The 25,483-nt window shown below is 35.1% G+C and overlaps 4 protein-coding genes across 11 annotated transcripts; 2 read left to right on the forward strand and 2 right to left on the reverse strand.

Moving 5' to 3' along the window:
• Window positions 1-6,798: 6,798 nt before the first annotated feature.
• Window positions 6,799-12,770, forward strand: LOC110821058 (CAP-gly domain linker). 5 transcript variants are annotated; one of them, XM_022050756.2, is made up of 8 exons: window positions 6,803-6,942; window positions 7,132-7,194; window positions 7,756-7,814; window positions 7,909-7,964; window positions 8,511-8,957; window positions 9,102-11,004; window positions 11,165-11,371; window positions 12,173-12,770. In XM_022050756.2, the coding sequence occupies exons 5-8, from the start codon at window positions 8,605-8,607 to the stop codon at window positions 12,491-12,493; spliced, it is 2,784 nt and encodes a 927-aa protein (XP_021906448.1). In that variant the 5' UTR covers window positions 6,803-6,942; window positions 7,132-7,194; window positions 7,756-7,814; window positions 7,909-7,964; window positions 8,511-8,604; the 3' UTR covers window positions 12,494-12,770. The 5 variants fall into 5 exon arrangements, with proteins under 5 accessions (XP_088069113.1, XP_088069111.1, XP_021906448.1 ...); XM_088212985.1 differs by having other exon boundaries at window positions 6,800-6,819; window positions 7,756-7,964; XM_088212984.1 differs by having other exon boundaries at window positions 7,756-7,964.
• A 191-nt stretch (window positions 12,771-12,961) lies between these two features.
• LOC110821059 (embryo-specific protein ATS3A-like) lies at window positions 12,962-13,444 on the reverse strand. The gene has a single exon (XM_022050757.2). It carries the CDS (start codon window positions 13,442-13,444, stop codon window positions 12,962-12,964), a length of 483 nt encoding a protein of 160 aa, XP_021906449.1.
• A 1,013-nt stretch (window positions 13,445-14,457) lies between these two features.
• LOC110821130 (Nitrilase/cyanide hydratase and apolipoprotein N-acyltransferase family protein) lies at window positions 14,458-19,037 on the reverse strand. Of its 2 annotated transcripts, none has more exons than XM_088212989.1 (9): window positions 18,757-19,037; window positions 18,125-18,261; window positions 17,753-17,878; window positions 16,681-16,739; window positions 16,172-16,284; window positions 16,004-16,096; window positions 15,685-15,787; window positions 15,401-15,482; window positions 14,458-14,833 (listed from the first exon to the last, which is right to left on the reverse strand). In XM_088212989.1, exons 1-9 carry the CDS (start codon window positions 18,850-18,852, stop codon window positions 14,761-14,763), a joined length of 882 nt encoding a protein of 293 aa, XP_088069115.1. In that variant the 5' UTR covers window positions 18,853-19,037; the 3' UTR covers window positions 14,458-14,760. The 2 variants fall into 2 exon arrangements, with proteins under 2 accessions (XP_088069115.1, XP_088069114.1); XM_088212988.1 differs by having other exon boundaries at window positions 14,458-14,809; window positions 18,757-19,032.
• Window positions 19,038-20,218: 1,181 nt separating this feature from the next.
• Window positions 20,219-25,459, forward strand: LOC110824053 (Protein phosphatase 2C family protein). Of its 3 annotated transcripts, XM_088212990.1 has the most exons (7): window positions 20,219-20,485; window positions 20,593-20,780; window positions 21,137-21,171; window positions 21,263-21,754; window positions 23,223-23,605; window positions 24,476-24,712; window positions 24,990-25,459. In XM_088212990.1, the coding sequence occupies exons 4-7, from the start codon at window positions 21,430-21,432 to the stop codon at window positions 25,209-25,211; spliced, it is 1,167 nt and encodes a 388-aa protein (XP_088069116.1). In that variant the 5' UTR covers window positions 20,219-20,485; window positions 20,593-20,780; window positions 21,137-21,171; window positions 21,263-21,429; the 3' UTR covers window positions 25,212-25,459. The 3 variants fall into 3 exon arrangements, with proteins under 3 accessions (XP_088069116.1, XP_088069117.1, XP_021910262.2); XM_022054570.2 differs by having other exon boundaries at window positions 20,221-20,780; window positions 23,238-23,605; XM_088212991.1 differs by lacking the exon at window positions 21,137-21,171 and having other exon boundaries at window positions 20,219-20,780.
• Window positions 25,460-25,483: the final 24 nt, after the last annotated feature.

Consider the following 25,483-nt stretch of genomic DNA (forward strand, 5'->3'; position numbering starts at 1 on the left):
TAAGGTTTGTATTATGGTGAACCCGATACTGTGTTGTCTTGTTTAGTGTCAATTACTAGTTTACATGTTTGTGTATGATTGGATGATTGAGACCAAGGAAAATGGCAAAAAGGTTATGTGAATTGATAAATGGATAATGTGGACAGCCTGACTAGATATCCTGGGAGATGGTGGACGGACCGGGTCCGTAGGGAACCCTACCGGAAATGTGGTCTCTTATACCAGACGGAGTATGGAGACCTCATGTGTTTTGGTGCCCATGCCGGATGGGGTATGGGGACGTCCCGTTTCACCCTCATACCGGACGGGGTATTGAGGTTCATGGTTTTGGTGCCCATACCGGACGGGGTATGGGGACGACCCTGGAATCAGGTTATAAATGTTAAGGGTTCACGTGTAGAGGGGACCCCCTATGGATCCCCAGGGATACTAATAGGCTGTTAAAAGAGGAAATCTGTTTCCTGATGATTGAAATGTAAATGTGTGATATATGTTGTGTTATAAAGTGTATATAATTTCATGATATTGTAAAGTTATTATTTTCAGATGTTGTTTTTATGGATCTCGCTGAGGTAAGTGGACAGTAAAGGATTTTATTATTGATAAAAGAACTTGTTATAAATTATGCTCCATTGGTCATTTTGTTTTATACCCACCTTTACTTCCATGGTGGTGAGATAGTGTGATGTCTTTACTGGGTTAGTGTAGTTCATTCCTTATTTAACTATTTCAAATCAGGAAGACATTGTTCCCGAGCCCGTTCCGCAGGAAGACGGCGAAGGGGACGCCTAAAGACTCCATAGTTATATTTATAGTTCTTATTTCGAGTATCTCTTTTAGTTAGTTTGTTCTTTCATGTTTTGAGTTCGTTTTAATTATTGTGTAAGGGATACTAATCAAAATTTTTATTACGTTTCCGCATTTGACATTTTTAATACATATATTTCATTTAAGTTTCCGGGGCCATTACACGTTACACTATAAGATTCTATTTTTTCGCTCATTTTGCCGATAAACACCTTCTAACCATGATTTAAATATATTTTTACCGAGAACCGGCTGAAAATGGTTTGACCAAGAGGAAGAACCGCTGGAGAAGGATGACCAAGCGACGGAGCACAGCGGCGGCGCTGCACCAGAAACCCAACCCAACCCCCAGTTAAATTTTTTTTATCCTTGTTGTTGTTTTTTTTGTGTATTTTCACACTATTTTGACGTACGTTTCGATCTTAGTATAAAAACTTAAGAACTTCAAGAACCGAAAACTGTCAGGAACCGTAGTAAAAAAATATATCGTATTTTGGACATCGATCTAGGGTAAGAATTCTTTACATTTTTTTCTTATTATGGTTAAATTGAAACTAACCTATTAATAAATATAAAGTTTAAATAATTGATGGCTCTTTAATTAATTAAGTACAGGTTACTAATAGAGTAACTAACTGGTCAGTTTGTATTTGTTTTGAGTTTTAATTGTATTAGTTATTTCTTCATTCGTTTATTATGCTTATATATTCACTGTTCTGTTTACTTTAATTTATCTGCTTTAAATCTGTGACTAACATGATAAGGTTTCTTAATCTATGTTGTTATGTCATTTTATTGTATGCATAATACGTTTCTGTCAGACATAATGCATTTTTAATAATATGAATTTAGTACTCATGTGTTACTTGGAATATGGATATACATGTATTTTAAGACTAAATAGTAAATGAAAAGAAAATATGTGTGAATTAATGATGTTGAATAAAAGGGACTTAGTGGGTGTCTTAAAAAATAGTATAGAACTTGGTGCATAGGGTGAACTCTACCGTGAACATTACTCTTAGTCATACAGGACTGAGAAGTCTCATACAGGACGGAGTTGAAAATTATTTTAATTACACTCATACTGAACGGGATATTGATATAGTTATATGTTGTGACACCTATTACCGAATAGGGTATGAGGACGACTGTTTGATTATAGAAAAAAAGTTTGTGTCCACGTATGGTGGGGATCCCTGTGGACCCCCAACGACACCGATAGAAAAAAAGTGAAATGATAGAGACGAATAGGGTAAAGAATCCAATTTTAGGAAGTAATGAATGGTTAATTATTATATGTCTTTAAAATATATACCGTTAGATTGTTATTCTGATTCTTATCTTAATAAATGACATTTGAGAATTTATATATGAGTCGAAAAAATACAGACATTTTCAATAAAACGAATAATGAATGCACTAGGATTCAAGTTTTATTAAGAATGAGCTTCATTGGTTGTTTTATATTTTCTAAAATTATTTGATTTTCTGTATCAGTAGTAAGACGTTAATATTCTTACTGAGTTAGTGTAGCTCACCCATTTATTATTAACTATTTCGGATCAGGACGGCTAAGATCCGGATCCTGAACAGTAAAAAATTAGTTAAGAGATTACCTCTTCCGTTTCATCAGTTTTGAGTAGAGGTTAATTATATTTATTTTCTCTTATGTTTCTTTTATTTAAGTTTCGATGGCATTTTCGTAATTCTATTGGATATTTTAAGTAAACGTGCGAGGACTGTAACCCTAAACTTAATTTATATTCGTTAAATTATAAATTTTAGTATTATTTATTTGACTATTACTGAGTTTTACGCTTGTAATCCCTATTAGGGGTTTGAACTTTTACATATGATTTTCTCTATGGTTAAAAATAAGATATATATGTAATAACTGGAAAGAAAGAAAAAAAAAAAAGAAAATTTGTATGTATGTATGGATGTATAGGTAGGGTGGGAATCTCAGGGGTGAAACAGCGTCGTTTGGAGGAGAGGGGGTGAAAAACGTCTTCGTTTGAGGGAAACGATGTCGATTAGAGAAGTAGAGGAAGGAACGACGTCGTTTAGAGAAGGGAGAAATGGACGGTTGGGATGAGGTGAGATGGACGGACAGGATGAGAGGCTGGTGGGGTATAAATAGGAGAAGGAAAAGGAAAAAAAAAAGAAAAAGAAAGAAAAAAAAAGAGAGGAAAAGAAAGAAAACAGAGAATAGAGAGATTGGGGGCGGGAAGAAAAGGTTCGAGAGAGAGAGAGAAGGAGAGGAGCTGGATTGGAGATGAATGAGGAAAATGAGTGAACAGGAAGGAGGAACGGAACAGTGCGAGCTACGGGAGGAAGGAAGATGGAGATAGGAGGTACGGTAAAAAATTTGAGTTCTTGTATAGGTGTGGTGTGATTTCGAAATGTTGGTTGTAGGTTGAGAAATCCAGATTTTAGTTAGTATGTAGAGTGATTGAACTGAGATGTAGAGATAGACGATGTGGATTACAGGTTGAACAGTGGAGACGTTCGCGGAGGAGGCCGCGGAAAGAGAGAGGATGAAGACGTTGGAGAGTAGGAGAGGTCCGTGGGGGAGAGTGGATGTTTTATGTAAATTGAGTGTAAGCACATAGTGAAGGTCGCGGGAAGAGATAGTGAACGAGGAGTTGGTGAGTATGTGAGATCCAGGATGACGATGAGAGTTTGTGTGTGTGCGATCGGGGTGTGCGGAGGAAGGAAGGTCGCGAGAAGAGAGAGTGAACCAGGAGTTTAATGAGTGTGTGAGATCCGGGATGACGAAGAGAGTTTATGTGTGTGCGAGCAGGGTGTGTGAAGGAAGCCGCGAGAGGAGATAGAAGGAAGAATGCATTCGGTGAGTGTTCTGTGAGAGGGATGAGTGCTGGTGATGGTGACTGTGTGAGTTGAGATGTTTCAAACAAGCCTTGGGAGGTAGAAGAATAAGGGAAGCAGGGTGTATGAGGTCCGTGAGGGAGAGGAGAGTTCATGATTATACGATAGAGCAGGCTGTGGAAGAGGAGTTCGGTGTGTATAAAGAGATTCGGGTGAGGGAAGAGGCGCGGTATGACTGTAGGGAGAGGTAGGTATAGAAGGGGAGGAGAGTGTAGATGCTAGAAATTAGAGAAGTAAAGGAGGGGTCTGTAAGGCGTGGTTTAAGGTGTGGGAGTAGGGGTGTGTTGGTAGTTGTGTGGTGTGAGTATGGGGGTGGGATATAGGTTGGTATAGCTACTGTAAATTTAAGGATTGGCGAGGGAACATTACCGGCGTATGTGTGAAATGTTAGTGTGTATCATACGGGAAGATGTGTGTAGGGTCGGTATACTAGGTAAAGGAATAGGGGAGTCTCAAGATAACATGGTGAAGCGAGTACGGGATGGTGTGGTCCTTGAGTGGTAGCTTTGGGGGGGACGCCGATGTTGGTGTCGCTATCTAGAAATAGTAGGTTGATCGCCGATAATGATGATGGTCGAGAGACTCCAATGGGCAAGGGATTGGGTCGCCGATATTGGTGACGTGAGAGAATTGTATGTGTGTGTGTGTGTGTGTGGCCTATTAAGGGTCAAGAGGTAGAAGATTGAATATTGGTCGCCGATGTTGGTGATGAGTGAGAACATGTGGGCCCATGGTGTGACTTCAGAAGGCGGTCATGTTTGATATGCAATATAACTAATTTACTGGGATAAGTTGGGTTGGTGTAGTTTTAGGGTGGTGTTAAGGCAGAACTTAGGTTGTATAGATAGGGTACCTATGGGAATACTGGATTTGCTGTGGTTATATGTGCTGCTGATAACCATAATTGGAGTTTCGGGGTAAGTTAATGATGACTAGTTCTATAGTGGTTCTAAGGTATGACTTAGGTTGTGTATATGAAATGCATATAGACATACTGAATTTCTTGTTATTGTATATTATACCTGCAATTTAATTTTTACCGTATTGAGTTATGTGAACTCACTTTTTATCATTAATAGATGAAGTAGGGATGGAGCCGAGATCTGAGTTGCTGGTTTTCGAGCCTAGTCTTTAGCGCCACAGGGCAAGGATTTTCTTTGTGGGCAGATTGTAGTGTGTAAAAGTTTATATTAGTATGGATAATGTCTGCTGGAGGTGTATGAGATTGTCTTATCATGTGATGTATATGTAGGATTGTAAATTTACACTGAGTTTGAATAATGAAGTGTGAACAAATTTTCTTTATATGTGATTGATTTGACATGAGACTTGCGTGTTGGGTCGTGAGATTGTCTTAAATTGCGCCGTTAAAAGAAAAAAAACGGGGCGTTACAATATAAGTTATAAAATTAAAAATATAAAATGTATTAACATTATGTCAATGAATTATCTTGATAAACACCTAAATAAATTTTTGATTTTTTTTTTCAAATTTTTAACTGTATTGTGTAATAAACTCGTTGATGTAGTAATAAAAAAAATGTAGGGTAACCAAACATGTAGAAATAAAATTTAATAACTTGAAAAAGTTTGATGTTATAACAAAAAATAGTAGTATATGCAAACTATTTATTACAACATTTATTGTTAAATAATTCACGAAATTGTATACAACTTTACATGTAATTTCCTTAAAATATTGTTTTATAACATACCAGCTAATGATTTATATAATATAAAAAATATTTGTTATGTATTTCCATGTTATCTTTAGTCTGGCATTTATGTTGTTTGTTAGTAGTATAATATTAATGTGCATATACTAAAAGATCTAATGTTGAAGAATTATACACTAATCACAAAAATACTTCTTATTTTAATTTTACATTCATAAATATGTTATAATCATTGTTCTTGATGTTTTGTCGGCACAAGTGTGATGGACAGGCTAAAAACAAACATGCTAATGAAAAATTTATGATTATATTTTTAGATTTTTATATTTCTTAAAGGAGAACAAATTAATTTTTAATTTGCCAAAAAGCATATTTTGGACATTTCTACAAAAAAAAAAAAAATAATTTTTAATATTTTAATCTTATTAAAGAAATTAAAATAGCATCGGAGTTTTGATTTTCATCATTTAATTTTAAACAAAACTGAATCACAAATGACATTTTTTTAATTTAATAGTCACATAAATATGACATTTTTTTTATATAAAGCTGATTTCATATTTAAGTATAGTCTTGAATTTTGCATTTATATATAAAATATTCTGATGTGATAATCTAAGCAAGAGTGTAATAAATTTTAGAACGATTCTTTGCTATAGATGTATTTTTAAAATTTAAAATACAGATTTTAAGAATATTTTATATTTAAAAATAAATAAAATTATGACTAAAAAATTGGAAGAAAAAAATAGGGATGGAATTGTTACGGCAGTAATAATATAAGAAATAATAATAATTTTCTCCAAATTTTTAATACACAAAATTATAAAAAAGAAAATTCCATTTTAACCGAACGAAACATGGTTTTATTTATTTAAAATTTGTTTGTGAGTTGTTTTCTTATTTATTTATTTATACTTTTCAACTTCAGTACATCACGCATGATGCTGCAATGGAAAAAATGAGCACACCATAAACCACGTTGACTGCTGACATAATGACGCCGCTTCACTCAATTGTGAGATATAATTAACTGGGTCCACGTACATGATTACTTCACTACACTCTCACCATCAGTTGAATCCGACTGTCCAAAACTTGACTTTAAGTAGCTCATTTCAGACGGTTTGATCAGGACCCGCTTGAATTTCCGTGAATTCGACTGTAGCAGATTACACCGCCTGAAAACTCCGCTCCTCTTTCCCCGCTTTATCCGCGCTATCAAAAATTTTAAAAAGTTATTTTGTATGACGATATTGCCCTTAGTCTTTTACTTTATTTACTACCATACCAGAATAATTATGCGTGTTTTCCATCATTAAAATGATTAACCTTGTCTTTGCGAGAAGAATAATAGACGTCTCCGTCAAATCACGGTCTTGAATAGCCGAATTCGAACGTTTTTAAACGCCTGTTTCTGACGCCGTTGAAAGTCAGCAACCTAGTAAGATTCTCCGAGTAAACTTGCTTTGGCACCTTTTCGTTTCCCCCTTAAATTTCGCCTGTAGTCTTCTTTTGTTTTCTTTTAATTTTGAATTTCTCTGTATAGAGTATCTCACTGTTAATGGTAAGTTATTAAATTCTTGATTTGTCTTTCTTTTTTTTTTTTTGTTTGTGCTGTATTTAGCTTTTTGAATTTTCAAAAATTGAGCCCTGCGATTAAATTCGATAGTTAATTAAGTACAATAATTCCTTTTGAAGTTTTTGAATTGCTCGTTCATTTTCTTTTGGTGTTGTTTCTGGCTCTGATTCTTAGAGAGTGGAGCGGCGATTTCATTTTTGACCGTTTGAAGGAGAACAGCAGCGGGGAGGAGAATCTGTGAGTAACACTCTCTTTAGCCTTTTTCCTCTTGTATGTTATAAGTCTGTTTGTTTGCCGGGAAAATCGGGGAAAATAATGGGAAAAAGGGAATCTCAGTGACATCCATCGGTTTCTTGAAGAGTTTTATTGACATTCTTCTTTTGTTTTATCGGCTTTGAATCTTCTTGTTTGCCGGGGAAATCAAGGAAAATGATTGAAAGGGACTCTCACAAGCATTTCTTGCTCCTTAGTTTCGCGAAGAATTTTCTTGACCTTTTTTAATCTTCTACCTCTTGTGAGTTTGTTTTATTGCCGAGAAATTCGAGAAAATAATGGAAGAAGAGACTTACTTGACATTCTCGAAGAGCTCCTGTTTGTTTGTTATTTTCTTTTCATGTTTTAAGAATTTTCAGAACATTAATGTATGACTGCAAAATTTTCCCTCTGCTATTCTCTTCCTTAAGTTTATCTGCCACCAAACAGCGAAGTGGTATTTTCTTTCAGTTAGTTTTTGGTGTTTCTCAGTATTCCATCGAAGATATTTTACTGTTTTTTTCTCTTTCCTGATATCTTTTGCAGCTTTAACTTGCAAGTACCATGAAAGACTTGAGTGGGTGGTGTTTGGTAAACTGAGAATGGTGATTTTGCCTCGATAACTTCATATTAGCATCCTTTTTGGTGTCAGATTGTAGACTAAACAAAATACATATATTTCTTTATTTATTGGGGCAGCGGATTGACGAGGATAAAGGAATTGAAAAGGATAAGGGTAGTTTAGTCTTTTCAGTGTAAGTTCCAGAATTGAATAAAATCTTTGACATATATATATGTTCGTAGTTTGCTGTTGTTTCAATAACATTTAATGTTATAAAATGGTTTTCTCCCTTCCCTCTAACGGGAAGTTTCTGAAATTTGTAGCAGATGCGGCCCTTTTTTTTCTTTATACAAAGAACTACAACTGAGCATTTTAGCTTTTTTAATTGTCCATTTAATTTATTTGTTATACAAGTTGTTGGGAAGAGCAGAGTTTCAAAGATATCATAGGCCTAAAAACCCTGCTCTGCTGTTAGAATTCTTGAATTAAGTTCTACTTTGGATCTTTTAGGTTCTTCCTTTTCTCAAGTTCTTCAAGATCATTTCATGATTAACCTCTTCTTGTTGATTGCTTTTCTTTTCCCTCAGCATATCTAATACCACCTTGCTATGAGCTGTTTTGTACCTTTAAAATACAAAAGGCTCTTTTAGTTGGCCTCTTAAATCAGTCCCACAATCTAGTGATCTTGATGATTTTTGTACGTGACTATATCCTTTTGGTTTATATATATTAATTTCAGGTGTGGGGAGATCCATCCATTCTGAGATTGCTATAAAAACCTCAACTGAGAACATGTTTTCATGAACTAAGCTGAAGTTAGTTATTCGGCACAGATGAAGAAGCTATTCTTTTTCAGGTCTTCCTCTAATAGTGGGAACACCAACGTTCCTCCACCATCAAATGATAAAGTTTTCTGGGAGAACCCATTGGAATCCAGCCAAGCTAGTGAGAAAGCTGATAACAATTTTCGTGGCTCTAGAGGCTTGTTTTCCAAATCACGGAAGCAAGTAGCTGATAGCCAAGGTTCTTGTTCCAGTTCAGTTCTTAGAAGAAGCCGATCATTGTCATCAGCAGCTTTTCTTGTTGATGGGCTGGAACAGAGGGATTTTTCCAACTCAAATGATCAATGTAGATCTCCTTGTAGCACTGCAAGTGCACGGTGTCAGCAATCTGAACATTCATCTCGGTAAACCTTCTGATTATTTTGTTTCAGAGAGTAAATTGTTAGAATTGCATCATTTAGTCCTTTGTTTTTGCATTTACCACCTGTCTACCCTTCTGCTCCAAGTGATTTACTGCAAGTAATTAGTGAGTTTATCTTCTTTTCCAGTCGGGCCGTAACTCCAGAAAAGTTATCCAGAGGAAAACATTTTGAAGTGGAAGCTACTCAAGATGCACATGCATTTGGGAGGCAAGCTTTCTCTGCTTCTTCAAAGACTTGTCAAGATTCATCAGGATCTTCTTGTTCCAGCAATGTCTCAAGTAAAGTTGTGGACCGCTATATCGATGGAGAAGAGCAGCAGGAAAGGAGCAAACAGAAGAAGAATTTTTCACATAGAAACTACCATGGGAATGGAAATGGTACCAGGAAGCTTCCGCCACGAGTCCACTACACAGCACCCACATCACCATCAGATACTGTCAAGGGTAAGCCAAAGTCTCATTCATTTAGGGAAGCTAGAGGTACATGCCTTCATTTCTCATCTAAAGATTGGGTGGAAACTGGATTTGGTCATGAATCTCCTCGGAGACTTGCAAAAACTGTGATTGAGAGGCTCTCCCAGACTCGTGCATTTCCCGGAACTAGTTCAATGGAATTTGATCATGATATTCCAATCACGATTGAAGATGTCTATGGTGGATCCTTTAACAGATGCTCTGATCCAAGTTCTGATATGGCCAGCCAAAAATTTTATCCTCTTGATGAAGGTCATGAAAATGTTGAAATGGAAGAGGACACCGATGCTGAATTGGAGAGGAGATCTAGGGAAGCTGAGGAGAGGGTGATGCTACTCTCTGAGGAACTTGAGCAGGAAATTTTTCTTTATGATAGTGGGCTTGACATGCCCTCACTAGCTAGAAAACTAACAGAGGAGAGGATTTGCTTGGCACTAGAGATTTCAGCTCTTCTACAGTCTCGAATTGCTGAGAGGGCTTCCAAAAAGGAACAAATCAGGTTAGCAAAGGCAGAACTGGATTTGGTAACCCGAAGACTTGAGAAGGAGAAGAATGAGTTGCAGATTGGATTGGAGAAAGAGTTGGATAGAAGGTCAAGTGAGTGGTCTTTCAAGCTTGAAAAGTATCAAGGGGAAGAGCAGAGGCTTCGTGATCGAGTCAGGGAGCTTGCAGAACAGAATGTCTCATTACAGAGGGAAGTGTCTTCGTTTCATGAGAGAGAAACAGAGAGCAGAAGAATGATCACATATTCAGAAAGACAACTTAAGGACCTGAGTACAAGGGTTGAAGAGGTAAGCAAGGAGAACAGAGATCTTCGGCAAAGTTTCTCCGAATTACAAGAAAAGTACAGAGGGTCTGTAGAAGATTTAGATTGCATTCGAAGAAACTTTGAAGAGAAGGAGAGGGAATGTAAGGAGATGCAAAAATCCATTACGAGATTACTAAGAACCTGCAGTGAACAGGAGAAGACAATTGAGGGATTGCACATAGGATTTAGTGAGAAAATTGGAACAAAGCCGTCGCTGGACAAATTTGATCAGCTGGTTAAGAAATTACAGATGGAACAGATGAGGCTGACAGAAGTAGAACTAGCATTGAGAAAGGATGTGGAACTTTACAGGGTTGAGATTGATTCTTTAAGGCAAGAGAATATCAATTTACTAAATCGCTTAAAAGGAAATGGAAAAGAGATGACTTTCAAACTAGATAAGGAAATACGGACTCGCATATTGTCCTTGCAGAATCAAGGGCTATTAGCGCTGAATGAGAGCACCCGATTATGTTCAAAGTTACTGGAATTTATCAAAGCAAAAGGGAGCCAACTTCCAGAAACTCTGCAGGGTAAAGAATTAATAAAAAATGGTCTGGATGTGCAATTTATTGTTGAATCTGACATGAAAATTCAGGGCTTCAAGCGCGGAGCTGAAAGCCTAACCCGTAGTTTGCAGACAATATCCACTTCACTGCATGAGATTTCCACTTCAGTTAATTCAAAATCTGAGTCATCCTTCAAGGATGCTGAAGGATCAAAGAAACAAAATGATCAAATCTCAGAGGTGAGTACATGAAATATCTATAGTTATTGCTGCTTTTCAAAGAGTAAGGAGAACGAGTACAACTCACTAAGACTAATGTTTTATATCATCTCAAATTTGCAATAACTACTATATTTGTATTCTCTATTTGATTGCATCATTGACTTTATAACTTTTATAGGAAAGTATAAGAGCTGAACTCAAAGCTGAGACTTTGCTTACCAATTTATTGAGAGAAAAGCTGTATTCTAAAGAGCTGGAAATTGAGCAATTGCAAGCAGAATTGGCAACAGCTGTGCGAGGTAACGACATCCTCAGATATGAAGTCCAAAATGCAATGGATAACCTTTCCTGTGCCACTCACAAATTGAGGGAGCTTGAACTTCAGGTATTTTATTACTACCTTTTCCAATTAAAGATTTTTCTGTTACATCAGTGATTAATGCTAGTGTATGCACATGTTGCCCATGTTGGTATTTCCTTATTGCTTGACGAGTAATTAATGGTAGTGCATACAAACTTATGTGAAATACTCTTTAAAGTTTAATATTCAGTGCACGTCTTGGATTTGTATGATTTATTATGTGTCCCTCCTTTATAAGATGCATTTATTATAAGGCTGGGCAAGTGCATTTATCAAATACTGTTATATTAGGGTTGATGATTTTTGGTTGTGTTTTGCAATCATTTTAAGTTCATGTTTCACTCAAGGGGCATCAGTGCATAGTTCACAACTTTTTTTTTTTTGGAAAGAAAATGGATAGTTCACAAATGTTATTGTAGAAATAATAAATTAGGTAATCATTATTAGCCAAAGATTTTGGATAATTTCTTACAATCTATTACTTCGTATGTTATCGGAGTCATAGTTGTAAAGTTCAAATAGTTGATATTTCATTTCTACTACTAAAAGTTAGTAGGAGATATAGAGATATGTGCTTGATCCAGACTTTCAACTTAGTGAACTTATTATGCATGAGGGAATATCTTAACATATAAATAATAAATCAGACTATTTTCTAGCAACTTAAAGTTTTTGTGATATAATGATGTATTATTTCACAAGTCGTACACTTACACTTATTTTCATACTAAATATGTTTTAAATTAGGTACTTTGTAAGAAATCTTTTATTACATATGAGATATGACATTATCACATGTATTTTTAATTGGCTACATGGAAATAGATGCTGAAGAAGGATGAGACCATTAATCAACTTCAAATTGATATCCAAGAATCTAGAAAGGAATTGACGATCATGAAGGGGATTCTACCAAAGGTTTCAGAGGAAAGAGATTTAATGTGGGAAGAAGTGAAAAATTATAGTGAGAAGAACATGCTCTTGAACTCTGAGGTTAATGTGTTAAGAAAGAAGATAGAGGCTCTCGATGAAGATATACTGTTGAAGGAAGGTCAAATTACAATTCTGAAGGACACTATTGGCTCCAGCAAAACTTTTGATCTCCTTGCTAGTCCTGATCCTTCACGAGAGTTCTTGTTGGAATGACTGAAGGAGTGTTGTTTGGAGTTCTTTTTCGGGCAGGTGAATAGTTTTGTTCATAGTTCTATACTTTTTTGACTTTTATGTTCTGAAGCTTGCTTTTTTGTCCATTTCTTTTCTCTTCATTTTTAGAAACTTTGGGTATGCAGGGGGTGAGAAAAGGGGGCAAAACCTTGATTTTTTTGTAAGTGGGAAGTTTAATGTAACTGTATGTAATAGATAGAGGGCTTCGGTGGCTGACAATACCAAAAATGATCTATATCTTTTTCTTTTTTTTTTTTCCCGTCTATCCTCTTTTGGAGAATTTGTTTTTTAGCTAACCCTTAACCCATTTTCTTCCTCTCAAAATTTTTTCTCAAATTGTGGTCTGTATTGTTCAGTTATGTTTGAAGAGAACTTCAAGATTTGAAAGGTTAAGAGGTCAAACACTTATGAGACTACGCTAAAGTACATATGATGAACCATAAAACCCTCTCAAGGTTTACAGTAATTGAGCCCATACCAAACATTTGCAGGCACAAATGTCCTAAAATAAAACATGTAAGAAACCGGCATGGCTCGGCCTTCTTTTTCCTGCTTAAAAAGCTTCACCCAGCCAGGTCTCCACCCGTCTGATCCAACTCTCTTGAGATACAACGAACAAACACTCTGCTTCATGCATTCTCCACTTGCCTCAAACATGTCTATACCACATCTTATGAACCCACCATATCCACTACCATGTCTCTTCAAGCCATGGCTTGGATCATATACCAACTTAGGGTTTTTCAAATGCTTCACGGTGATCAAACTGCCGGCCGCGTCACCAAACCGGAGACTTATGTGGTCTGTTGTTTCGGCTGATGGTGCACATGATGTCTGAATCTCAACCAAGTAGGTGCAGTTTTGGTTTGCTTTGGCTAGAGGAGAAATGATGGTGGCTGCAATGAAGATGATCACTATGATTGGTTTCTTCATTTGGGATTTCAGGGTTGTTTGTCTTGGCTGCGTGCAAGTTTTCTTGTGTCTGGGGTTATGATGGTGTATGTAAAGGTTATATTATACGATGGAATAATGTGCTTGTTTTGATTAGATTCTGTTTTGGGATATAAAGAAGAAAGGACGTAAAGAATGGATAAACATTGCTTTACCTTGGTGAAGGGGCACCATGTGAGGAAGTGTTTGTGGGATCAGTTCGACAAAGTAGAGATCTTTAAAAAAGGAGGGGAACAGAGGAATTTACCTTTTAAACACGAATCTATAGGAGTTTATTAAAAGTATAGAATTATAAAAAAAAATAAATAATTTAAGAAATAGTAATTCTATATAGAGTCGTGGAAAACGAAACAATATGGTTCGAATTAAAAAAAATAAAAATTGAATACTAAAACAAAGTAGATGAAAGTTAGTAGATACAAGCCACAAAGCATAAGTTCATACGAGATTGCATAGATGGAATAGAAAGAATATAATTGCTTTTGAATTACCACCATTCTCAACTTGAGTTTTTTTGTGACAGAAAACTGATCCCTACGTTAGAAGGTAAAAAAGTTAAATTATAAAGTGAAAAGTGAATTATAAAAATTCAAACAAAAATATGCAATTTAAACGATATAACACTTCTTTTATTTAAGTAAATAAAAAATAAGTGATATTATAAGTATGCACGTTAAAATTAACTTAAAAGATCAGCATAAAAATCAATGATTTAGAAAGTAAAGCTAAATATTGTTGAGAACACACACGAGAGACAAATCTCTATTTGCACTTACAATTTTATTAAAAAAAGTATAGAAGCATCAATCATCAATGAACATGGAAAACAGAACACAACCCGAACAAATTCCTTTAAGAATCCTCATAACCATCATTTTAATTGTTTTATCTTGTCCTTCAATTGCCTCAGAGTTAGCATCCACTTTTTGGGGGTAATAGCCTCATAAACTGAGTTTCTGAATTAACTCAGAGGACTGTCAAAAGTGAACAGTTCATTTTGATCCGTGCAGAAACTACTGGAAATTTGATAAGAATATTAAAATCAACTTCATGTTTCTCTGTCTAATACAACAATGCCAGATACTGGGAGATTATAACGTTCATAGCCACGAGCAAAAATAAAGATAAAATAAAAATCAGTCAGGAAAATAGACTTTTACTTATTCAGCAATTCATAGCACATAGCTACATCATCAATCTTCCCAATGGATAAGAACAGTTGCGCTATCCTCTGATGCCCAGATAATCAGTACGAAATTGATATTCCAATCTGGATGACAGTAGTCGATGCTGAAGGATTAACTCTTTGATGCTTCACAGAGATGCAGGTCTCCAAAAGTCATCGGGCTTTTTGTGTTGAAAAGGAATTTACTTAAAATATGAGATATATCATCCATAATTAGACGGATTCTACACATATGCATATTCATGCATATAACTTATGCATATGACTTGCAGGGCAGTTGAAACAGATGATAAGTGCATATATCAAAGACTCACACAATCATGCAAACCCTCTTGCACATAACGGAATATGGATCCTGATAAACATGTGCAACCCTTATCAAAGTACTCAAATCGTGTGCAAACATAGGCCTAGTAACCAAGACAACTACTAGATCCTGGCCTTGCCATGTCCAAGTAAATAATGCGTAAATGAATGTTTAATGGCAATTAGGCACAGCCCGGACATCTCTGCACAGGATATCAACTATGGAGCATGGAGAAGTATTAAGAAATAAATACTGGTCAAATACCAAGGTATTACTGCATTTTGGTTTAAATATGTGGAGCAGAGACCTTGCAACGTCCATGCTCAAACTAGTACTAGGTAATTGGGAGATACCTGGACTATAGTCACCAAAATACTGCGTCCCAGAGCTAACTGTCAGTTACCTCAATATTTCAGGAGACTTCCTCAAATACCATAAAACTTACTTGGAAATTGGCATTTTTGTCCTCACTGAGTCAATCAACGAGAAATCAATATCAGCTACTGCAATCCCTGTCGAAAGTCGATCTGTAAAAGTACAAAGCCAAAGACAGAAAGCAGTTTTCACTTAACTTGTCTGCAATGTATTATAAGCATGTAAAAGGATTATATAATAATATATAAATTTGAATTAATTGTATTTCTATCCCTTTTATATTCTTAAATAAGACAAGCTCTTGCTTCTTAAAAATAGTCATGTGAACTAGTAGACATCCTAACTAGTTCGCACCAGGTAATCGGCCAACTACTGTTCCCCATGGATCAATTATTAGTGTGTCTCCATAGCTTTCTCTTTTATCATTATGTTTTCCTGCTTGTGCCGCAGCAATTACCTGGCAGTTGATTTGTCATTTCAATCTTGGGATGAGAGGATACAGAGTTTGCATAAACAGTAGCATATAACATTAGTCAGTCAATAGAGTTTGAGTTATTTATTGAAAACCCGTGATTTGCATGAAGGAGATAGTTCATAGCCATCCACATAAGTGGGAGTTAACACTGAAGAGTAATCAAGTCAAGCTGAATTATTTAAAAAATGGATTTCATACATAGCATTGAGTCTCAATTGCACGAGCACGAAGAAGAATCTCCCAATGTGCTTCACCAGTTACTTTGGTAAAAGCCGAAGGTACCAACAGAACCTGCAGATTGTAAATCCATAGACTTGAAGTTGAGATAATCAATTGTGCTATAAAATGCGAGAAATCCAATTATACATGTACTCCGTGATTGAATCTAAGCTGTTGGTAAAGCTCTGGGAATCTCAAATCATAGCAGACTGTCAGGCCCAAGCGTCCGATGGGACTGTCTACTGCAACAACATCCGTCCCTAAAAGCATAAATAATTTAATTACCAAAATATTAAGGTCCCTCTAGGGCTCAGGGTGAGAGCAGTGGTGGCTCCCTAAAGCAGAAATGAAAATGAAGTATCAAACACATGGTTTTGATGCTGGGCTGAACATATTAATGCATATAATTTCCTTTGAGAAAAGGAAAAAGGATATTAGTCAAGTTCTAACCAGAAAGAGTTATTCTCCATTGGAGATTCTTTACCTTGACATGGATCTGACAAAATCTAGGTGAGGAACCGGTGTGACAAAAAAAATGATTTTATATACTTAACAGAAGCCATGGACGGAAGCCAAACAACCATGAGTAAAAAGCTAAAACTTTTTCTTATGCAAGAAAACCATTTATCTTGGTGTTGGACAGAGAAAAGGTGTACCTGCTACTGTGAAGCTGCTTTCCTTGTATGATCTTCCTCCAGGAACATCCACGTCAAACCTTCAAAAAGAAGGAAACAATTTATAAGAGATCTATCCTGTAGACTAATATCATGGTAATCACAAGCCCATCTGAAAAAATAGAAATAATACCATGGTAATCACAGAGCAACAAAAATAGAGAATAAAATTATAATTCCATCTTGAGCAAATTCAGTTTACAGGAAGTAATTATTAAATGAATCTGGAAACAACAATGTGCTCCTCAATGTCTCCTCAAGAATTAACATCCTCAATCGATCACGAATTTTTAATTTCAGATGCTCAAATTAGATTATTATCAATTTCTTTCAAATTTATCACGCAACAGTATCTTCTCATGTTTGAGACAGACGGAAACTCTGTAAGCTAAAAACATCATTGTTTTTACATTCTGGATTTCTTTCACGTTGCCCACATTTTAGACTAGCAATTATCAAAAGTAGAACACAAGTTTTAAATTGAATAATTATGTATTTCTGTTAGTTTGATATGCTAGACATTCTGGGCTTGGAATGGAACTTTTGCTGGCTAGGAAAGGAAAAATTCATCTATCTAATTCTGTTAGTCACTATGTGTGTCAGTTGGAAAGAAAGAAACAAAAAAAATTTGTAGACAAAGACTCTTCTTTTGTTAATGTCAGAAACCACTGATTCCAGACCTTAAGTTCTTTGTGTTTAGATCAGCCCATTCTTTCCGGAGAAGATCTTCGAACCTTTATTTGACCTGTTGTATCCTGTTTCTTAGTCTTTTGCTTCTATACGGATGGGGGGGGGGGGGGGGGGGGGATATTTTCTATTTTTCATTTTTTTCTCAGAAAAAAAGAATTGATATGCTAGACAAAAAAATCAGTAGCAGTCAGGATTGATGCATATTTTCCTATTCAACAATGTCATGTCAAAAGACTTTTAGTTCTTAATTTTTTTTAATAAAAGAACACTTTTTCCTTTCCTTCTTCTTTTCCCCTCCATTACTGCACTAATTGTATCCAAACATGCAAAAGAGGTATCTTGCTGAAGCCTAAAAGCATCTTACAAGTGTATCTTCTTATAAGTGCTGCGAATGTTCCCTGCATCATCAATCACGACATGTGTATTATGCAAATGAGTGTCATCTACTCTCTCCTGGAAGCCTCCCAGTGACAGCCAAATTCCGGACTCTCTGCAACAAGGTGGCACAAGTAAACTACAACATCCCAGGACATTACCACAGCCAGTCAAAATACAGCCACACTGAAATTGACAAGAATAGATATATTTTTTTTTTTCACCACTGGCTGCAGATAATGATTGCTCAGAAAGAGTTGAGATTGTGAGAATAGACAATCTATGCTGCAAATCAGTGTACATATAAGATGAACCAATGAAATAATGTAAGTCAATGAGCAATAATTAAAAAGATTACCACCTTGCTAGAGAGCAGTATTGCTGCAAAATGGGACCGTCCAAGGGTTCTGCAACTTTAACACTGTCTCCATCCTTAGCACCCACATAAGAGAAGTTCTCAGGGAAGCAAAGCAACTTTGCCCCCTTTGAAACCGCTTCCTTTGCATGAAGAACTTTTAAAATTTAGAATGATCACGAAGAGAACTCCAACCAAATCAATTCGTATAATTCAAATCTGAACTTACAAACTCTTAACTGACTTAGAATAACTTAAGCAATAAATAACAATACTTTCCAGCTCTAAACACATAGATTGTTTGGATGTTCAAAAATAACGCCCAAAACACTATTTACCAATTTCACGCCATGTAACAAATGATCACAAGTCACTGTAACATAAGCATCGTACTATGCAGGTGTATTTAATCAATTTAAGTTTTTAATTACATGCTTATATGCACTCGTCATTGCGGGAAAATGAAAAAAAAAAAAAAACATAGCAATCACTTCTTCATCAATTCCCAAAACGTATATCAAATTTACAATCATCACGCAGTTAATTAACCGCAGAACGGCAAAATTCTAAAACACGAAATTTGTCGAAAATCAAAGGAATCAAAACCGAAAGAGAAAGGAAGAAGGGGACTAGACAACCTTGGCGAGGCGGGAGCAGGTGGCAAAATTGGCAGCGAGGTCGTTGATCGAAGTCATCTGAGCGGCGGCAACTCGGACTGAATTGGCGGAAGCCATGGATGAGGCGCTCACGAGGAAGGCACGTGACCGTACGAACAATGAGTGGGGAGTTGAAGGAGCGATGTAAGAATAAGGAGCTCCGATTGGACTGATGAGACAGAGAGACAGCGTGTTGTTGGCAGCGAAACAATTTCGTATTTTTTTTTTCTTCTTCTTCCCCCTGGAGAAGACGACAAATAAAAATAAAAAAGAAAATGATCAAAAGGCGGATCCTAAACTCAGCCAGTCAGCATTCATTGTATCTTGATTTTTAATTTTACTTCAACTATTTTTTTTTTTTAAATTTCCATGTACTTTTAAATATAATGTATTTTATAATTTAGTTTTTTTCTTACAATTTAACTCTTAAATTCAAAAAAATATTATTTTTATTTACGATTAGAAACTTAAAAAAAAAATAAATCAAATATGATGAATACATGTATCTGCTTTTTTTTTTCTTCTAGTATCTATTATTATTATTATTTAAATCAAATAAAATATCATAAAAAAATCATGATTTAAAATAATTATATAAATTTAATGATTACATTTTAATAAAATAATTACTTTAAACTTAAATGTAACATAACGAATAATTAAAAAATTAATAAGTATAATTTATCAATTTTGTTATATAATTTTTTTAAAAAATATATTATTTAAATTATTCGTGATAATTTATATGATAATACTAAGTATTGACCCTTACCTTATAAATCGCACAATTTGATCTACGGGTTGAATTCATTATAATTAAATAAGTGTTCCATACATTTTATAATTAAATTAGTATATAAAAATTATTAAATAAAAGCAATATCCTCAATCTTATAGTTGGCAATCATTTCCATTAACTTCACTATATATTAAATTTAAAATAAAAAAGAAAGTAAAACTAAAATAAAATAGAATGAAAAAATTAAAATTAAAATAAAGACTCACAAATTAAACCAAATTTTCAAAGATTTACATATAGATTTAGGATCTTGAAATATATATTTATAATTCTCTTGGTCATTATAATAAAGTAACACATAACACAACATGAAATTACTAGAAGGTTCTAAAAAAATTACATATAATTGTGAAATATTTAGTTGTAATTAATTATTCAAAAAAAAAACAAGTAATCTATTGTATTGTGATTATTTTTATACTAATAAACTTCAACATAAATTAGAAAATCAAATTTTAAACAATGGACTTACCATTGTGGTATCATAAAATAATAATAATAATAATTATTATTTTAAAATTTAAATGATAAAAAATAACTCACTTATTATATTTAAAATATAATTAGAAAATATTAAACTAAAAACAAAAAGTAGAGCATTGAATTTTTTGTTTAAGAAGGAGAGCAGATTATGGGAATTTAAAAAGTTTGAGAGAGAATTAATTCTGAAATTTCTGAAAGAGGACTTGAAACATTACTAAAGAAAGGAGAAAGGGAGATGAGCGAAAGCTGCCTAAAATGGTGGTTTGTTGCAGGTCAAAGTCAAAACCCCCTTCAAGAAATTAAAATTAGAAAACCAAAACTGAAAAAGAACCAACCCAAAAGCCAAAAATCTCATTGAGAGAGAAGAGAAGAAGACAATCAATAACCATGGCCTCTTCCTCCTCTCAAACACGCGACGCGAGATTTGCTGTATAGACCTCTCTTTCTCTCTCTCTCTCTCTGTCTATTTGTCAACCTGTTTATCTTTACGAGTAAAATAACCAACACGATTCCTCCTCCTCTATCTCTTTTCCCAGATCTGCCTCGTCAAGGGACAGCCTTTTTCATTGTGTCGTAATCGTTTGGTTCTCGAGTTTGCCTTGCTATTCCTGTATTTTCTCCATTGATTTTCTCTCTTCAATCCAGCAGTCTGATGGGTTTTTGTCGGCTATGATTTTGATTTAACGATCATACGGGCTTTCTTTTATTTCACAAATCTCAGAAGGTATGTTGGAGAATTTTCTTGTCGTTTAGTCCCCTTTTCAAGCTTCTATTCTGCAATTTCGCATTATGCCCTTGATGTGGAGATGGTTTTTTATTTATTTTGTCTATGGTGTTAAAACCTTACGTAACGGACTCTTTTTTAGAACTATCTGTTAATTTGTTTGATGATTTCATGGTGGAAATGGTGGTTTCTACATTTGGATAATTGGGTAGTTTTCATGGTTACTGAAGATTATAAACAGTGTTTCATTTTATGATCTTGCATTTTCATTTTTGTTTCCAGCTCATAGTATCATGAAGCTTTTTTTATTTGTGAATCAGCATTGATTAATTTGATTTGAAATTTTTGGGTTGCAGAATGGTGTTTCTGTTGTAATTCTCCCTCAAACTTGGTACAACTATTGTATATTCACTTAATTTATTTCACTTTTTTTGTGGTATTATGCATTTCTGATAAAAACTATTAATCTCTTGTTCATGCAGATTAATGTTGTCTGCATTTCTCAACGTGCGTTTGACTTCTGAATCTTCTGTTGTGGTTTTGCAAATTGAAGAAAAGCTAGAACAGAAAGTAGAGGTTGATATAGTTCTCGACAGCAATTGTATGAATAATTTGATTGCTGGGTTGTTTGGGTGAGAATATGTAAGTTATGGTATCTACTGCGCTGATGAGAATCGTGCCAAATTGTTGGAGACCTTCCGTTGAGGGTGAAAATTCTAGTAGAGGTGGTGACAATAATGGCCGTTTTGATGGACTCTTGTGGTACAAAGACATAGGACATCATGTCAGTGGGGAGTTCTCAATGGCAGTAATTCAAGCAAACAATCTCTTGGAAGATCAAAGTCAGCTTGAATCAGGGCCAATGAGCTTGCACGACTCAGGACCTCATGGAACATATATTGGAATATATGATGGTCATGGAGGTCCAGAAACTGCCCGTTTTGTAAATGATCGCCTCTTCAGTAATATCAAGAGTATGTCTTCTTCTTAATGCACATGTATTCATTGTTTCAGCTTACAATTTGATGATTATTATATCTTTTGGTTTTTATTCATTGTTCAAATATGATTATCTTGGAGTTATTGTCTATGTGATGTCAAATAAATTTCCTATCCTAGGTATGCATGCCCATGATTCTATAAGCACATTGATTTTTGTGCCTTTTTGATTTCTACATCCAGAAGCTATAGAGTCTTGTGATATAATTGCATGTATCATATGCATGCTGCAGGATAAAATGGGAACTGAAGATAATTTAAAACTATCTTTCTTTTGAAGAACCTGGTTCTACACCTGCCTTTCTAGCACCTTTTGAGGACCCCGAAATAATTAATTTTGTGTGTTGTTTCTTTCATGTCAATCTCTTGAACTGAAACAGATGATGTTTTGTAAATTTGGAGCCTTATAATTTAATATGTGGTTCATAAATGACATTGTTTTCTATTGCAGTCTTCTTTTCCGTTAGTTTTTGTTCAGGATATGCCACAGGGAACAGGTTAGGCGACCCAAGATTTACATAGATTGAGATGGTTGGAAAAAGGGCGAAGATTGTAGGGTAAAAGAAACCTCTATCATTTCGTAATCTACCTTAACTGTCTTGGGTTCAAGGGTTCAAGGGTTAGTTGAGTTGAGACTTGTCATTAAGAGGCAGGGAACTGTAAGGAGTGAATTTGCACGTTATATATCAATGCTTGCTACAGAAACAAAAGAGTGAGTATTTGAATGTGTTCTTGTTCTTCAAAGTAATATTGTTTGAACAAAGGACTGGGATTTTTTCTCTGTTTTTCATTGTAGACATAGTTTGGTAAGTAAAGTAAAGATTTGTCTTGTCTCTCTTCGTAGAGAGTTATACTTTTTGTGTGTTCTTGGTATTGATGGTAAAGACTTTGAAAAAAAAAACAATATAAACATCTGTTCAACAAAAGAAAGGGGGAAAAACACTAAAAAAAGTGGTTCCAGAAACAGGATTGGTTTTTGAGAGCTGCTTTCAAATATTTTTTTCTTAAAATAGTAATCAAATTCTTTGTCAATGTGACAACAAATGTTTCTTTAAAGGGAAAACCAACTTGATTTTGCGGAAGAAAAAGTGTGTAGGGAAAGAGAAAAACATGGCCATTCTTTGAATAACATGGAATGCTTGTAACTAGATCTATCTGAAATGGCAATGATATTATGTTACATAAGCTCTTTAGTGTTTTTGCATTTTGAGAATTTGATGCTATGCTCATAGTTGCATGTATATTTTCACTTTCCATGAGCTTGAGAAGTGTGCAAGTATGTTTTATGCAACAAAATAGTGGTGAATGCAAGTTTTCAAATGGCAAGTCAGCGAAATTTTTATCTTTTGGATGCCAACAGTTGAAAGCCTCCCTCTACACATCTATTTACTTTTTTCCATACTGTTTCTGGTGCCGATTTTAGATGGTTCATTGATTTTATAGATATTCATGATGCAGAGTTTACATCAGAAAATCATGGGATGTCTGGTGATGTTATTAACAAAGGTTTTTTAGCCACAGAAGAGGAATTTCTCACGCTTGTGCGGAAACAGTGGCAAACCAAAGCCCAAATTGCTTCTGTTGGATCATGTTGTTTGGTAGGAATTATTTGTAGTGGACTACTATACATTGCGAATGCAGGAGATTCTCGAGTGGTCTTAGGAAGATTGGAAAAAGCCTTTAAAGAGGTCAAAGCTGTTCAATTATCATATGAGCATAATGCGAGTGTTGAATCTGTGAGAGAGGAACTGCGCACATTGCATCCCGATGATCCACAGATTGTGGTTTTAAAACATAAAGTTTGGCGTGTTAAGGGTCTCATACAGGTGAGGTTTTGAGGGTTTCCGATGTATACTTGCTCATGTGCATGGTTTGCTTTCTTTTTTTTTTCCCTCTTCAACTTCATCTTTCTGATTTCTTTTTAATGTCGTTATAGCAGTGCTACATATAATAATCTGTTGGCATGCATCAAAACTTTTGATCCTAAATGCGCAACCTGGTTTAGAATATAACTCCTGTCATTAAGTATATCTCTCCATGTCAATAATTTTTAAATGTGAAAGTTAATTGAATGATTTAAACACGTACATCGATTGCATGCTATCCTGAAATCTAACCTAAACTTGCAGTTTCTTTGTTTTAATTTTACGCTCATCATATTGCTTTTTTATAATCAACGCTTTAATATTTCTTTATTTATGTAAAGGAACTGATCCATACCCATTACGACACCCTACTTACAGGTTCACCACCTAATCTGTTCAGGCACTTGGTTATCTAATGATTGCTTGTTATATGTATGATTGATAGTTTTTGTACATGGCCTGCGCCTCCCTGGTGCTTTGTTAATATGTTCATACTTTTTATTTCAAAAAAAAAAAATGATTGATAGTTTTCACATTGGTGCGTGCAATATGCTTCTTGCCAAATATTGTATATGCACTTAAAAGTTATAACTGAATTCTGATGTTCTCACTCATGTTCTACAAGGCTATTGGATTCTGATTTTGCATGCAAGTTTTACAAGAATGTAAGGAAGAGCGTACATTGTTTCAAAAGGATGTAGAAGTAGAAGTCATGTGCACGCCATGATAAGTTTCAGAGTTATTGTCTGCTTTGCTAACAATACTTGTTCCAAAATACAGTGATCCTATGAAAAATATTTGCATTGACAAAGGAGATATGTTATTTCACAGGTTTCAAGATCCATTGGAGATGCATATCTAAAGATGGCAGAATTCAATAAAGAGCCTCTGTTGCCTAAGTTTAGACTTCCAGAACCTTTCAGTAAACCAATCCTTAAAGCTGAACCAACAGTATCAGTGCATAAGATTCAACCTGAAGATCATTTTCTAATATTTGCATCAGATGGCCTATGGGAGCACTTAAGCAATCAGGAGGCTGTTGATATAGTCAACACCTGTCCACGTAACGTAGGAGTCCTACTTGCTGCTCATCTTTATAATGAGGCTGTTTTATTTATTGTTATTTTAGTAGGAATATAATTTACTTGGTGAAAGATCAACTAATGATGCTACAGAAAATAAAACACAATTTTCCTGTGAATAGTTTATTGAGCACTGAGTTATAGCCATTTTTTTTCCAACTTTCTGAACAAGCTAGAGTTACAAAATCTGTTGTTATCGTGTTTACTGGAAACAAGTTCTGATAGGAGTTGTTAAATGCTTTAATAATCCCAAGTTTGTGCAGGGTATTGCAAGGAGACTTGTCAAAGCAGCCCTTCGTGAGGCAGCAAAAAAACGAGAAATGAGATATTCAGACTTGAAGAAGATTGATCGTGGGGTGAGAAGACATTTTCATGATGACATAACAGTTATAGTTGTGTTCCTGGATTTACATCTAATCAGTCGCAGCTCTTCGCGTGGCCCTCTTCTGTCTGTCAAAGGTTTCACTGGAAATGCCAATCCATAGTTCAAGAGGTTCTATGTGTCTGTTTACTTAATCCATACTTTCTTCATTTGTATTAAGAAACATTTTTTTCCCATTTTTTTTCTTAAAAAAAGCAGAGATTAAAAAAATCGAAGTTAATGTATAGCTATGATTCTTGGAAAACTTATTTCCATTTAGGCGGAAAGCCATAAAAGATTTCTCCATAGACAGTAGAGTAATTTGTCTACAGAGGTTAGTTCCTCAGAAAACATGATAGAAATTTTCCGGTTTCTGCCTTGTGATTTGTTTTTTTC

The sequence above is a fragment of the Carica papaya genome, chromosome 2 (assembly GCF_054855325.1).
Source record: "Carica papaya isolate Zhongbai chromosome 2, ASM5485532v1, whole genome shotgun sequence".
Lineage (NCBI taxonomy): Eukaryota > Viridiplantae > Streptophyta > Magnoliopsida > Brassicales > Caricaceae > Carica > Carica papaya.